Here is a 15,373-nt window from a genome sequence, read left to right on the forward strand (position 1 = left end):
TAATATGGCTGTAAACCGCCCTGAGTCCTTCGGGAGAAGGGCGGTATAGAAATTAAATTATAAATAAAATAAATAAAATAAACAACCAGTTCTCTGTCCTAATGACCAGTGGGTGGGCGTAGCCATGGTGGGTGTGGCCATGGTGGGCGTGGCCATGGTGACCAGCAGCACTCGGCTTCCTGCACCTTCCTGGGAGCAAAAATAGGCCACAGGGGAGGGAGGCGCACTGCACCCCCCTGCACTCCATTTTGGGTCTAGTAGGCCTCCCTGAAGCCTCCTAGGAGTTAAAACAGGCCACGGGGGGCACACTGCCTCCAGTTGCCCCAGTTTGGCCCTAGGAGGCCTTCCGGTAGCTTCCTGGGAGTGAAAACGGACAACAACTGGGCACACCATGCCATGCCACCCCCCACCCCGCACCCAATTTTGGGCCTAGTAATCCTCCCTGCATTTACCTGGGAGCCAAAAAGGGAGTGGAGAGGGGAGGGGTGGGGCCAGCCAGCAATTTAACTACCGGTTCACTTGAACCAGCCCGAACCGGCTGAATCCCACCACTGGTCCCACCCATGCAAACAAAACCCTGCCCCTTTTTCTATGTATCATGATGCATATTAAAAAGGGGGGGAAGGCTTTGATCACCTGATTGTAATCACTCTCGTAATGATTATGTAATGGCAGTTTAGTGGGTTTATTAATATTTCCCAGCAATTCCCTTCACTAAAAACCCAGAACTGTCCCAATTAAGTCCAGCCAAAAGCAGGTGAATGCTAATCCACAGGGCAATGGCCCAGGAATCCACAAGACACTTGAAAGCTTCCCAAACAAGATAAATTCACCGGGCAAAATTAAATCCACCACACAAGAGGCAAGAAAAGTCTAGAGTTCACAAGCCTTTGACTCAAAGTCAAGGCACAGTGTCAATCCAAAACAAGGCAGGAATCCCAACGATTGAGAAAAAAGTAGCTAGGAAATGAACACATCGTCTCCATCTGACTGCTGTGCTAAATAGCCAGCTTCTGGTGCAGCCCATCAAAAGGCTGCCTCCTCACAAGTATTCGGGATGACCTTCGCTGCTTCTGCCTTTTCTCTGCCCTACTTGGTGGTGCAGGAGTCAGAAAGCAATGGAAAAATGCAAATTGTTTTGCAACCGGTTCTGTGGGCGTGGCTTGGTGGGGGTGTCATGTGACTGGGTGGGCCAGTTTGGGTGAATAGGTAGTAAAAAAAATGCTTTAAAAAGTTTTTAAAAAAAGATTCCAACAATCACAGCTGTGCCGTGCAATCATCAGAACCTATTTGCCCAAACCAGTAGTAAAAAAAATGCTTTAAAAAAATATAAAAAAGGTTCCGACAATTGTGCAGCAGAGCTGATTGTCAATCAGCTGTGCCGCGTGATTGTCACAAACTTTTCTACTTTTTTAAAGCATTTTTTTTACTACCTATTCGCCCGAACTGGTAGTAAAAAAATGCTTTAAAAAGGTTTTTTTTAAAAAAGGTTCTGATGATCACACGGCACAGCTGTGATCATTGGAACCTTTTTTTCACTTTTTAAAGCATTTTTTTAACTACCGGTTCGCCCGAACCGGTAGTTTTTATCACTACCGATTTGTCCGAACTGGAGCAAACTAGTAGCATTTCACCCCTGTTAGAAAGCAGTACTGCAGCCTTCCATCCTTCTGGGATCAGTAAAATGAGGACCCAGATTGTTGGGGACAATAGGCTGACTCTGTAAACTGCTTAGACAGGGCTATAAAGCACTATGAAGTGGTATATAAGTCTAAGTGTTAAACGCTAGTGCTATGTGTTCTCAGATCAGATGCAGAAGGCAGTACCTCTTTCTCGTCACTAACCAGCTACAACAGTCTGCTTTCCCCATCTGAAGCCTCAGGGCTCTTCTGTTGCAGATGTCAGAGTTCCAGAAAAAACCCCTCCTGCAGAAAAGACTCCGAAGCAAACATCTTCCAAAGTTCTTTTACTAGCATAGGTAAACTTGCACAACTGGTGAAACTCCGAATCTGGGGATCCGGGTTTTTCCTCAGCAAGACAAACTCCAAAATCCCCACCCTCTTGATCCCTCTGCCGATCACGTGCTCCAATCGCCAACCGTCCCATCTCGAGACCTCACTCCGGCCACTCCTTCGCCAGATGCAGGCTCGGCCTGACCTTGACCGGCAGGAAGAATGTTGTTATGTCTAATAGCCCCTTCTATCAAATTCCCCGCTCCTACTTTCCCACCCATGGAAAAGTGGCAGCACGGAAGCCTCCAGCCTATTATGGCTTCCAAAGCTGACAGTGGTTCAGACAAAATCCTCTCAGCCAGCCGTTTGATCAATTTCCCCTCCAGAACTGCCCGGGACTGGTTCATCCTCCTCCAAATTGAAATCTTGAGAGGTATCTGGGGAAGCTTCCACAGGAGTCATCACACACACACACACACACACACACACACACACACACACACACACACACACACACACACGTGGTCTCCCTACTTCTGAATCTTGGCAGCATTCCTCCCTGTATTTCAAACAGGATTATTCTCTGTACAATAAGACATAGGAACGGCCTCATGAGGCCTGTAATTGCCTCTCTGATTTCCTTTCAGGGGGATTTATGGGCTTAAAAAAGTGACGCTTCTTGTCAGAAAATTCAAAATATTGATCCGTTTTTCTCCCTTGACATGAAAATTCAGGCTTGGGAACATTTCCATAGTGCGTGCGTGGGGAGGGGGGTGTCTTAGTAGCCAGGCTAACAGGCTCTTGAAAACTTGGGAAATTGCCAATTTTGGTCACTTAAAGATGGGTGGACTTCAACTCCCAGAATTTTTATTTTATTTTATTTTAGTTTGTCACAATAGTATACACAAGCATCAACATAAATCAGCAAAATATTATATAAGCATATATATGAGCAAAAGTATGTAGTAATTGTATTAATTTTATATAATGAAAGGAAACATTAGGACAGGAACGGTAGGCACTTTTGTGCTCTTATGCATGCCCCTTATAGTCCTCTTAGGAATGGGGTGAGGTCAATAGTAGACAGTTTTCGGTTAAAACTTTTGGGATTTTGGGAAGAGACCACAGAGTTAGGCAGTATGTTCCAAGCATTAATAACTCTGTTACAAAAATCATATTTTCTGCAATCAAGAGTGAAGCGGTTAACATTAAGTTTGAATCTATTGTTTGCTCTTGTATGATTGCGATTGAAGCTGAAGTAGTCTTTATTTATTTATTTGTTTGTTTATTTGTTTGTTTATTTATTTATTTTCCAGCCAGAAGTAGATAATACATGGAACCATATTTGCAGATTGGTCAGCTTGGGTTCCAAAGAAACTATAGATAGTCCTCAACTTACAACTACGTATTTGTTTAGTGACTCTTTGAAGTTACAACAAAACTGAAAAAGGTCACTTGATTGTTGCAGCATCCTCATAGTCAGGTGATCCAAATTTGGGCACTTGGCAACTGGCCTGTATACTTATGATGGTTGCAGTGTCCCGGGGTCACGTGATCATCAGCGGACTTCCCACAAGCAAAGTCAATGAAAGAGGCCGGATTTACTTAATGACTGTTTGATTCACTTACGTATTGCAGTGATTTGCTTAATAACTATGGGAGGAAAAGACCATAAAACTGGGGGCAATTCACTTGACAACTGTGTTGCTCAGCAGTTGAAATTATGGTGCCAACTGTGATCATAAATCAAGGATGACCTGTATTTCTTCATTCCCCTTCCTAACTGATAAACCGCCTCATGCATTATGAAAAATTCTACCTAACTCTGCAAAATGAGTATGTATGTATATGTATACATTTGTGTACTGTAGGTGTAGGTGTGCATGTGTGTGTGTGTATACACACACACACACATTATATACACACAGACACACAGAGACACATCTATTTATCTATTTAACTATTAACTTCAATTTTTACAATATTGTTTGCAATGTCAGTAGAAAGATTGATACTACAAGTCATTCACCTCTTGTTTGTTTTTTTTTCTTCAGCCAAGAAGATTTATATGTTTGATGAAGGTTCAGAGCACAAAAATTCATTAATTTTTCAGGTCAGTCTCTTGGAATCTGCTTTTCAACAACCGTGCTAGGACTACCGGTATAAGCTCCATCCCCCCCTACTAACATTCATGCAAAGCACTTAATAACACTTTGTTATTATAACTGCACCGAGCAATATTTCCTCTGATCAGCTGACAACTTGGGGACAAAGTGATAGATTTAACTCAATACTTCTTTACACAGTATTAAAAGCACTATATGCAGCATTCATGGATATTGAAAGTTGCTAATTTGGCCGAGATGGCTAAAATCTCAGGCTTTTTGAAAGACACTACACAAGAAAAATATCTAACTGAATGGAAAAAAATGGATTGAATATATGCAAAGTAGATATCAGATTAAGAGATATCAGATTGCTTTTGAATGATTAGGATGTATTTATCTTTGATTTGTATGGGGGAAGTTAGGATTTGAGAAGAAGGGGAGGATTATAATTTGTGTTAGGGAAAATTTAGTGAATGATTGTTTTTTTCTGAACTATATCTTGTGTTTGTTCTGGAAAGTCGGGAGGGGGAGGAAAGAGGGTGATTTTGGAGGGAGGGGGAGGGGATGGAGGGGGGAGGGGGGGAAAGGGGGGTAAAAAAAATTTGTAAAAACTTTTTCAATAAAAAAAAGCACTATATGCAGCATTAAGAGTTTTCCTGGCTAATTGTTTGACCAACCATATTGTTAATTTTATGGTTATAATATTTTTTCAGTAACATTGTTATTATACCGATAGTGGTACCTCATTACTCATCATTAATTGGTTCCGGGAGACGTAATGAGTATTAAAAAACAGCGAGTACCAAATGAATTTTTCCCAACAAGTCACCAACAAGTTGTAGCTTGTGCATTGAGTACCAAACAAACCATGAGTACTAGGACAAAATGCATGGAGTACCAAATTCTGTGCGTCTCAAAGTTGTTGAATACCAAGATCATCAGTACTTTATTTTATACTTTTTTCTCTATTTTATTCTGCCATTTTTGCATCTTTATAATATAGGAAGGGAATATAAGCTGCTCAGATATCTGTCAGGCCTGGAAACCATACTAGACTTTAGGGTTCCAGACGCTGCCACATTTTTCCCCTGAGGGGAAGAAGGGGGGTCGAGGGGTATGGTAACATTTTTCAAGCGGTCAAGGTTGGATGGTGTTCACATCTGCAGGAGGAGTGGCAAGAAGATATTCGAATGAACTGGGAGAACATGGGACCATGTGACCATCAAAGGGGTCAGGGGGGTGGGACTCTTGGGGTTTGTATATCTGGGAAAAGAATCCGGAAATTCAGTTTTGGAATTTCACTCATCGTGTGCCAGTTTCCTCATGCTAGTAAAGAACACTGAAAAACAATGGCTTCTGAGTTTTTTTATGCAGAAGAGGTTTTTCTGGTTTATCTGGGCTGGAAGAATAAGGAAGGGCCATGGAACAAACGAACAATAAATAAATAAATACTGTCAATTCTTGAGGAAAAAACTAAGGAGGCCCACTTGCTCCTTAATTATAGGTTGGTCAAAGGAAAAAGGTAGCACTTACGCCATCACGATGACGCTGAAATCCAGCCAGTTCCATGGGTCCCGGAGGAAAGTGAACTCATTCAAGCAGAACCCTCTTGCCAGAATCTTGATCAGACATTCAAAAGTATAAATTCCAGTGAAAGTATACCTGAGTAGTGGAAAAACAGGTCAACACCTGTTTATTAGGACCATCATGTTGCCACGGACTAAGTGAAACCAACTCTGATTTTACTCAATTCATGCCTTGCCTCTGACCCTGTTTCCCCCTCCCTCCAAGGTGTGTCATCAGTCACATTCCCCAACGAAGCAATTTCACAGGTCATAGAAGTCACTCCCTCCAGCCATTACTGGTTTCTGTGGAGATGGCCTTGACTTTGGCTGTCTAGGATGTGTTTTGTTTTGACTGAGATGCAAATTCCTCTATGCAGCTGTGAGGCTCGATTCCCCATCCCCCTGTTATGGCAACTCGGGAGCAGGTCAGGAAAGCTTCGCGAGTTGACAGCTGATTTGCCAAATGCCCATGGCTATAGGGGGTAGGATGCCTTTTGGAACTTTGGAACTAGGTCATAAATACCTTTGTGGGGGGGTCAGCTGTAACTTTGAATGGTCACTAAGTGATCATTGGACGTAAATCAAGGACCACCTGTAATGTCTTTGGTTTATTATTTTGAAATCACAACACAATTTCTGAGAAATGCAGGTGTTGGTTTGCCAATATTGCTTGGTGTGCCTGTAGATTTGGAAGGTGTAATTTTACTGTAGGCAAATAAATACTTAGGCAAACTGAATATTTTGATAAGATAAATAAGATGCTGGGCTTGTCAGCTGGAAAGCTGACAGCCTGGGTTCAAAGACCCAAGCAATACGCAATGGGGTGAGCTCCCAGCTCCTACCAACTTTAACAGTTAGAAAACATGCAAATGTGAGTAGATAAATAGGTACCACTTTAGTGTGAAGGTACCAACGTTCCATGATGTCATGCTGGCCATGTGATCTTGGAAATGTCTTCAGACAGCGCTGGATTAATGGCCTTGAAACGGAGATGAGCAGCGCCCGCTAGAGTCTGCAACAACTAGTGGAATCAAATCTGCAGGGACTCCTTTACCTCTTTCACCATTTTTTAATGCAATAATGGATTAGAATGAAAGTGCAATAATATTGCTAAAACTACTTACTCAACGTATTTGCTTGAAGAGTTCTCTTTGCTGTTTGTCTGTGATGAATCCGAAAGAGCCATGAACACGCAGTTAGTTAAAATAGTGAGCATGATAAACCAAGTAAACAATGTGAATTATAGGAGTTTAGGAAAATGATGTTTTGAGAACATGACACTAGTCCTCACTGTCCATAGCCTACAAATATTATCCACATAAAATTGTTGCTCTTGGGGATGATCCTGATTCCTGGCTTATTTAAATGAGATGCAAATAAATGACTCTGAACTAGCTCGAGGAGAAATTATTTAATTTCTGAACATTAAGTATTTTCTTGCAATTCTCCTGGGGAATATGGGGACTTTCTTTGGGGTGGGCTCCTGTGGGTTCAGTAGGATTCAGGCCAGATCCTCTAGCCAAGGATCACCAGGGTTCAGCAAACCCCCAAATGGCACCCCTGGCTGGCCCAACCCACCCTGCCCCACCCCTCCCAGGAGTCTCCACGCGGCCCGTTCATCACACGGTGGGTCTGGGAAAGCAAAAAATGGGCCTACTGGAGATTCCGGAAGTCCGGAAATGGGCCTGTTTCCAGCCTCCAGAGGGCCTCCGGACTCCGGGGGAAGCTGTTTTTGCCCTCCAGGAAGCTCAAGAAAAGCCTCCGGAGCCTGGGGAGGGTGAAAAATGCCTACCCTCCACCATGGTGCCGACTGAGCCACACCCACTATGGCCACACCCACCCAGCAACAGGGGAGCAAACCCGTTGCTAAAGGATCTGAAGCCCAGCCAGCTCTGGACTTTCTCATCAAAAAAAAAAAAAAAGCCAGAATGAAAACAGAGGTGGGATGGGGAGGAAGCAATTACGTAAAGGATATGAGTGAATTAAAACTTTAATTGTCATCCGCCTGATTCGGTGGAAAGGACTGAAGATGTATAAAGCGCGTGTGGCAGTAAATCTAAAGATCGTTTTTCCTTTGTTCAAGACCATAAATGTCTGCGGAAGAAAAAGGAAGACATTAATTGGAAAGAGCCTCATGAAACCTGGTTGCTTCCCAAGAAGAGGCAGTCCTTGATTTACGACCGCAATTGAGCCCAAAATTTCTGCTGTTAAGTGAGACATTGGTTAAGTGAGTTTTGCCCCCATTTTATGAACTTTCTTGCCACAGTTGTTAAGTGAAACTCTGTAGTTGATAAGTTAGTAACCTGATTGTTAAATAAATCTGGCTTCTCCATTCACTTCGCTTGGCAGAAGGTCACAAAAGTTGGTTTATTTGACCTTGGGACACAGCAGCGGTCTTAAATACGAACCAGTTGCCAAGCCTCTGAATTTGCTTCAACAGTTGTAAGAGTGAAAAACAGTCATAAGTCACTTTTTTCAGTGCCGTTGTAACTTTGAATGGTCACTGAATGAACTTTTGTAAATTGAGGATTACCTGCAAGTCATTTTATAAAGTCTGTGCTCTTTGGCAGAGAAAATAGCACCACTTACAGGTAGTCCTTGATTATGACCACAGTGGGGACCAGAATTTCCTTTGCGAAATGATGCAATCATTAAGTCAGCTGTGCCTGATTTTATGACTTCTTTTGCTGCCGTTGTTAAGCAAATCACCACATTAAGCAAATCCAGATTCTCCCATTGCCAGTCAGAAGCAAGATGAAAACTGATCATGTGACTCTAGGATTCTGTGACCATTCTAAATACATGCAGGTTTCCAAGCCCCCAAATTTTGATCACTTGACCATGGAGATGTTGCAACAGTCAATAATCAGATTGGAGACTTGTTGTCCCAAAGGCGCTTTTCCAACAGTCAACTGGGCTTTCTTGATTTATTTTTTCTTGAAGACATTTTGCTTCTCATCCAAGAAGCTTCTTCAGTTCTTCAGCTTCTTGGATGAGAAGCAAATTTTTTTTTTTATTATTATTTTATTTACAAACAAACATTTAGTACATCAGTCATTTTTTCCATGTGACATCTCGGTGTTTTCTCCTTGACTTCATCTTTCATTGTTTCTTCTATCATCATTTTCATTTAATCTGTTACAATTTTTTTCACAAGTACAATATTCTAATTATATCATTCTCTTACATAACTATTAGTTTGCTTATCTATATCTTTTTTCTAACCAATGGTAAAATTGATCCCATATCTTATAAAATATTCTGAATCCTCTCTTTCTTTAATCATCAAAGTTAATCTATTCATTTCTGCACAGTCTAATTTTTTTTTAATAACTTTCCCTTCCAGAGATATTTTCTCTGCTTTCCAATTTTGAGCAAAAACAATCCTTGCCACTGTTATTATATGTATAATCAAGTAAATGTTTTCTTTACTAAATTTTCTCTGGGAGGATACCCAATAGGGACAGCTCCGGTTTTAAATCAATATGTTGTTGTGTCATTTCTTCTAACCATGTTTTTATTTTGATCCAATAGTTTTTAGCTTCTGGGCATGTCCACCACATATGATAATAAAACAAACCTTTTCAAGGGGGAAAAACAAGAAAGTCTAGTTGCCTTTTGGAGAAGCGCCTTTGGGACAACCACAACCTGGATGATTGAGAATCTCTAGAGATGATTGATTTTAAGTCACTTCCTTCAGAAGCATCGTAACTTCAACCAGTCGTGAAACAAATGGCCATAAGTTAAGGACTAACCCGTATTCCCAAAGGGAAAGTTAGGCACATGGGTGTGAAGTTTTTGGTTTGCAGATTTTTTTTGTTTTGTTTACATTTATATCCCGCCCTTCTCCGAAGACTCAGGGCGGCTTACAGTGTGTAAGGCAATAGTCTCATTTTATTTGTATATTTACAAAGTCAACTTATTGCCCCCCCAACAATCTGGGTCCTCATTTTACCTACCTTATAAAGGATGGAAGGCTGAGTCAACCTTGGACCTGGTGGGACTAGAACCTGCAGTAATTGCAGGCAGCTGTGTTTTAATAACAAGCTTCTTACAGCCTGAGCCACACCGCGGCCCTTCAATTGCAAAGGTTACGACCAAGAAATTAAAATGTAGAAGGGATGTGTGTGACCACGTTCAGTGAACATAGAATGCAAACATGCCTCATAAGAAGGGGATGGAATATCCAGAATTCAGGGGTCTTGGAAGAGTTGTGCAATCAGATGGTTAGAAATCTAGACCAATACAACTGGAGCAGTTCTAGTATGTAGACTTGAACTTTTAAATTGAATCCTCAAACTTTGCCGAAACCCCAACAGCCCATCAATGTCTGGCAGAAGCAAAGTGATGAACAAAGCTCAGACTTAGTTCCTCTTGCTCTCTCTGTGAGAACTGGCATTAAAACGGTGCCCCCCTCCCCTTTCTAATTTCAGATGACTCCTGGAGGGACCCAACCCAAAATCTGAGAATCCCTGACTTAAGTAACAAAGCATGTTTTTGAATTCATTCCTAGTGACTCTGTAGATGTAAATTTATGAATGGTATAGAAGGGATTCCAATGAAGGAGAATATTTGTAGCTCAGGGTTGAAATGAAGGTGCTCTCTGAGCTTGGCTTTCTTACAGATGTCTCATGACCCAACTAGGTAACATCATCAGTCCTAGACGGGAGTGGTGCTTGCAAAAAGGAGGGGGAGGGGAACTTGGTGCACTCTGTGTCTGATTGTTTCTTGCAGATGTTTCATTACCCAAAGCACCAATGATTTCACCTAGTTTGGTTAATGAAATGACTGCAAGAAAACAACCAAACTTAAGGACTCCATAGTTGTTCCTCCTCCTCCTCCTCCTCCTCCTCCTCCTCCTCCTCCTTCTCCTCCTCCTCCTCCTTCTCCTCCTCCTTTCCGGAAACACCAGTCCCTTCTAGTATTGATGATGTTGCTTAGCTTGGTAATGGAACGTCTGCAGGAAAATGACCAAGCTCAGAGAGCACCAAAAACTCCTCATAGAAAAGGGTAGCAACGTTCCTGATGCCCCAGTTCAGTCTGAGCCTTCCTAGTGGTCTCCCATCCAAGATCTCTTGAAAATTGACCCTGATTAACTTTTTGAGATCAATAAAGTTTGGATAGATGCTGACTTGATAAGAATTTCATTAATAAATTCTTTATTTACATATAAATAAATTTATACATTTTAACACCTATAAGGCATTAAAAAAAAACTAATCTCATTTTGTCTAAAAGCTCATCACAATATATGTCTGTTTTGCTTATCACACCAATGATACCATTGACTCACAATAAGCTACTATACCTTGTGATCATGATAGTAGGGGTCAAGATCTTCCAAGGGTTCTGCAATAAGTTCCACAGGAGGGTTTCCGTAAAGGGCAGGGACTTTCTGGCAAGCCTGAAGATCAAGCTGGGGCCGCAACTTCTCAGCGGGTGGCAAGTCTTTCTTGGCCGTGATACGTTTCTTGATGGCGGCCAAAGATTGAGGTGTGAATCGGCGAAAGTTTTCTGCACCCAGCAATCCCCCAGTAGCCATCTTTGCATCGTTCTTGTTATGGGACGGAATGATAACCTGAAAATATGGGCAGATTAGCCACTCAGACGCCACGTGCTTTTTGACTGACATAATGAGGAAGAAGAGTAAGAAAGTACATAAGGAAACCAATCCACACCATAAATACATAGTGAAATAGGACTACAAGACAGATAATCCTTGACCTAAAACCACAATTCAGCCCAAACTTTCCAGGGCTAAGCAAGACAGCTACTAAGTCAGCCATGCCCCCATTTTATGGCCTTTTTGCCATGGTTGTTAAGTGAATCTCTACAGTTGTTAAGTGAATCATGTGATACCTAAACGAATCTGGCTTGCCCCATTGACTTTGGTTGTATGAACTCCCTAGGAAGGTTGCAAGTGACAATTCCAGAGATGCCGCAAACATCATAAAAGAAACTAGTTGCCAAGCACCTGAAATCTGAGGACTGTAGAAATACAGTACTTTTAACAGTCATAAGTGTGAGAACTGGTCATAAGTCACTTTTTAAATTGCTGTTGTAACTTTGAACGGTCATTAAATGAATGGTTTCTGATTTCTGATTACCTGGAGCGGGAAGTTCTGGAGTAAAGATGCCATTTTTTGAAAGACAGATAGTCCTCGACTTACGACCACAATTGAGCCTAAAATTTCTGTTGAGACAGTTGTCCCATTTTATGACCTTTCTTGCAACAGTTGTTAAGTGAGTAACGCAGTTGCAAAGTGAATCTGGCTTCCCCATTGACTTTATTTGTCAGAAGGTCACAAAAGGGGATCCCATGACCCCGGGACACTGCATCCATCATAAATATGAGCCAGTTGCCGGAATTTTGACCACATGACCATGGAGAAAGCGATGCTACAACAATCATAAGGGTGAAAAACAATGTCATTCCAGTGACATTTCATTGGTGTCCACTTCCTCAGAAGTTTCTCGTGACATATCCAACTCTCATTTGAACCTTCCAGTCTACATAGCATTGCTTGGTATAAAGTCTCACTCTGTTATCTCAAAATGTCAGTGTTCTGTCTCCTTCCCCACTTCAGACTCACGAGCTGGCCTTCAGCCAGTGGATTCACAGCTCTTATCAGTCCTGACAGAGAAATCGCAGCTGCCTGCCAAAATTCAAACAAATGACTCATGTAGCATGACTTTCAGCTCTTTTTGAAACGGTTCAGTGGAGTGAGAGCAGTCCCAAAGCTCCTTATATATCCTGTGGGGTGGGGCTCCTGCCCCACCCTTCCCTTTGATGACACCGCCTCTCTAATCTTCTGAAGTACGGGTCAAGCCAAGCTTGATTATTATTATCAGCTGGGTGTAAAGGCATAGCCTGGGGAAGGGAGGAATCAGGGGATGACGGCCTCATTATGTCCTCCGACTGGTCTGGTTCTGGCTCCTGGAGCCTAGCCAAAGGAATCGGTGCTCCCGAGGTAAGCCTTGCCGGCCCTTCCTCCTCACTCTCGGAGTCACTTTCAGGCATGGGGCCAGGTTCGGGGGCTGGAGTCACAACAGTCAGTGTCAGCATTCCAGAAACCCCCCCCCCTGCAGAAAAGACTTCGAAGCAAACATCTTTCAAAGTTCTTTTACTAGCATAGGTAAACTGGCACAACTGGATAAACTCCGTATCTGAGGATCAGGGCTTTTCCTCAGTAAGACAAATTCCAAAAATCACTTCCCCCCTTTGACCCCTCTGCCGATCACATGCTCCAACCTCACTCCGACCACTCCTTCTGCAGTCTTGGCCTGACCTTGACCGGCAGGAAGAATGTTGTTATGTCTAATGGACCCTTCTATCAAATTCCCCATTCCTACTTTCCCATCCATGGGAAAGTGGCAGCGCGGAAGCCTCCGGCCTAGTATGGCTTCCAAAGCTGACAGACAGCTGGATAGTCATCAACCTCTTCAACATAGTACTGAAAACATTCTGGGTCTAAGTCAGTCCATTGCATGTACTTCCTTTTTGGTGGGATGTAGGCAGTCACACAGACCCACAATTTTAGCTTGTATAGAATAACATATGTTATTTAGGGGACGCTTGGCAGCATATTGGGCCGTGGGTGGCTCAGGCTGTAAGACATTAAACACAGCTGCTTGCAATTACTGCAGGCTCGAGTCCCACCAGGCCCAAGGGTGACTCAGCCTTCCATCCTTTATAAGGTAGGTAAAATGAGGACCCAGATTGTTGGGGGGGCAATAAATTGATTTTGTATATAAATATACAAATAGAATGAGACTATTGCCTTACACACTATAAGCCGCCCTGAGTCTTCGGAGAAGGGCGGGATATAAATGTAAATAAATAAATAAATAATCAATAAATAAATATCTGACATGTATGCAAAATGCAACAGTGTTATTCTTACTCACAGCAGGACTGATAATTTAGCCTCTAAAAAGGTAAAGGTAGAGGTTCCCCTCGCACATACGTGCTAGTCATTCCCGACTCTAAGGGGCGGTGCTCATCTCCGTTTCAAAGCCGAAGAACCAGCGCTGCCCAAAGACATCTCCGTGGTCATGTGGCCAGCATGACTTAACGCCAAAGGCGCACAGAACACTGTTCCCTTCCCACCAAAGGTGGTCCCTATTTTTTCTACTTGCATTTTTACGTGCTTTCGAAACTGCTAGGTTGGCAGAAGCTGGGACAAGTAACGGGAGCTCACCCCGTTACACAGCAACACTAGGGATTCGAACCGCTGAGCTGCCGATCGACAAACTCAACATCCTAGCCCCTGAGCCACCGCATCCCGGCAACTTAGCCTCTACATAGCCTTTTACTAAAAAAGAAATGGGTTGCAACTATTTATTTTCTCAACTGCAGAATTTGTTTCCTTTGGATTGTATTTCTACTCTTTTTTTTTTTCCAAATGAAGAATACAACTGCCTTGAATGTATTCTCTTCCAAATGCAACCCATAAACCTCGTTCAAGATTTACTGCTGTTTTTATTGCTCAGGATTAATGGAAAGCTGGGACCAGGGTAATTTGAAAAGCTAGGTTTGAATTATGTATGGCTTGATATCACTCTTAGATCAGGCAACGAGGGAATACTGTAATTGCTCCAGTCTTCCCTTTGCCAAACTGCAGACACCCATCAGTTAGTAGCTGCGATGATCTGACCAAATTATGCCTAATAATCCAGCCGTCTGGACAAATGCTCTGGATTCCCTGTTGGTGTCCATGCACTGAAAGAGAAGAAATATCTGAAGGGTTTTAGCATGACATTGTTGGTCCTCAACTTAAAACTACAACTGGGACCAGAATTTCCAGTTGCCAAGCACGATCATGGGTATGTTGTAATGATTGTAAATGCAGGGTCCAGTTCAGGGATGAAATCTAAAAATTTTCCCTACCGGTTCTGTGGCCGTGGCTTAATTGGTGGGCGTGGCTTGGTGGTCAGGTGACTGGGTGGGCATGGCCAATAACAATAAATAATAAAAATAATAAACAAAGTATATAAAACAATAAGAGGTACCAAAAACCAACTTTCATACTTTACACACACACACAACACAACACAACTGACTCACACACAATGTAAAAGCAGCTGCACTTCACCCAAAATGGCCCCTGCAACAAGTAGGAACCTCACACAGCCACAAAAAGCCCAAAAACCAACTTTCACACTTTACACACATACTGCACAACACAACACAACACAGCTGTCAGCTTTGTGAGATTTTGTGTGTTTGTGTAGTTAGAGTGAAACACTACAGGAACACACCAAATCTCAGAAAGCTGCACAAATGTTGACCTCACCACATTCCTAGTTGACCTCACCCCATTCCTAAGAGGACTCCAAGGGGCGCGCATAAGAGCACAAACGTGCCTACCGTTCCTGTCCTATTGTTTCTTCCCCTATATATATATATATGCTTATACTACCTTGTTTCTCCTCATATGTATGTTTATATTTTATATAATCTTTTGTGTTATGCTTGTGTATATTGTTATGACAAAATTAAATAAATAAAATAAAATAAATAAATAAATATTTTATTTTATTATTTTATTTTATTTATATTTTTAGATAAAAGCAGCTAAATTTAAAACTTCCTTAACTTTAAAATTTCCTTAACTTTAAATTGCTATGTCTAAAAAAAAAAAAACCTCCTTTAAAAAACACCAATTAACTATTATTTTTAAAGCTCCCCCCCACATTACTTACCCAATGGGAAGGGAAAATGCAGGCAGATCCAGTTGCTAGCTGA

At 42.1% G+C, this 15,373-nt stretch overlaps 1 protein-coding gene across 1 annotated transcript in view; it reads right to left on the reverse strand.

The window, feature by feature from the left end:
• The window catches only part of LOC131197803 (sodium channel protein type 5 subunit alpha-like), a 77,882-nt gene extending 66,715 nt beyond the window's left edge, over nt 1–11,167 (reverse strand). Inside the window, exons 1-4 of the mRNA XM_058182310.1 lie at nt 10,934–11,167; nt 7,601–7,719; nt 6,750–6,860; nt 5,594–5,722 (exon numbers count right to left, since the gene is read on the reverse strand). Coding sequence (XP_058038293.1) covers nt 5,594–5,722; nt 6,750–6,860; nt 7,601–7,719; nt 10,934–11,167 — 593 coding nt within the window. The remainder of the gene's footprint in view (nt 1–5,593; nt 5,723–6,749; nt 6,861–7,600; nt 7,720–10,933) is intronic.
• Between the last annotated feature and the right edge of the window lie 4,206 nt (nt 11,168–15,373).

This window comes from Ahaetulla prasina, chromosome 4, assembly GCF_028640845.1.
Source record: "Ahaetulla prasina isolate Xishuangbanna chromosome 4, ASM2864084v1, whole genome shotgun sequence".
Lineage (NCBI taxonomy): Eukaryota > Metazoa > Chordata > Lepidosauria > Squamata > Colubridae > Ahaetulla > Ahaetulla prasina.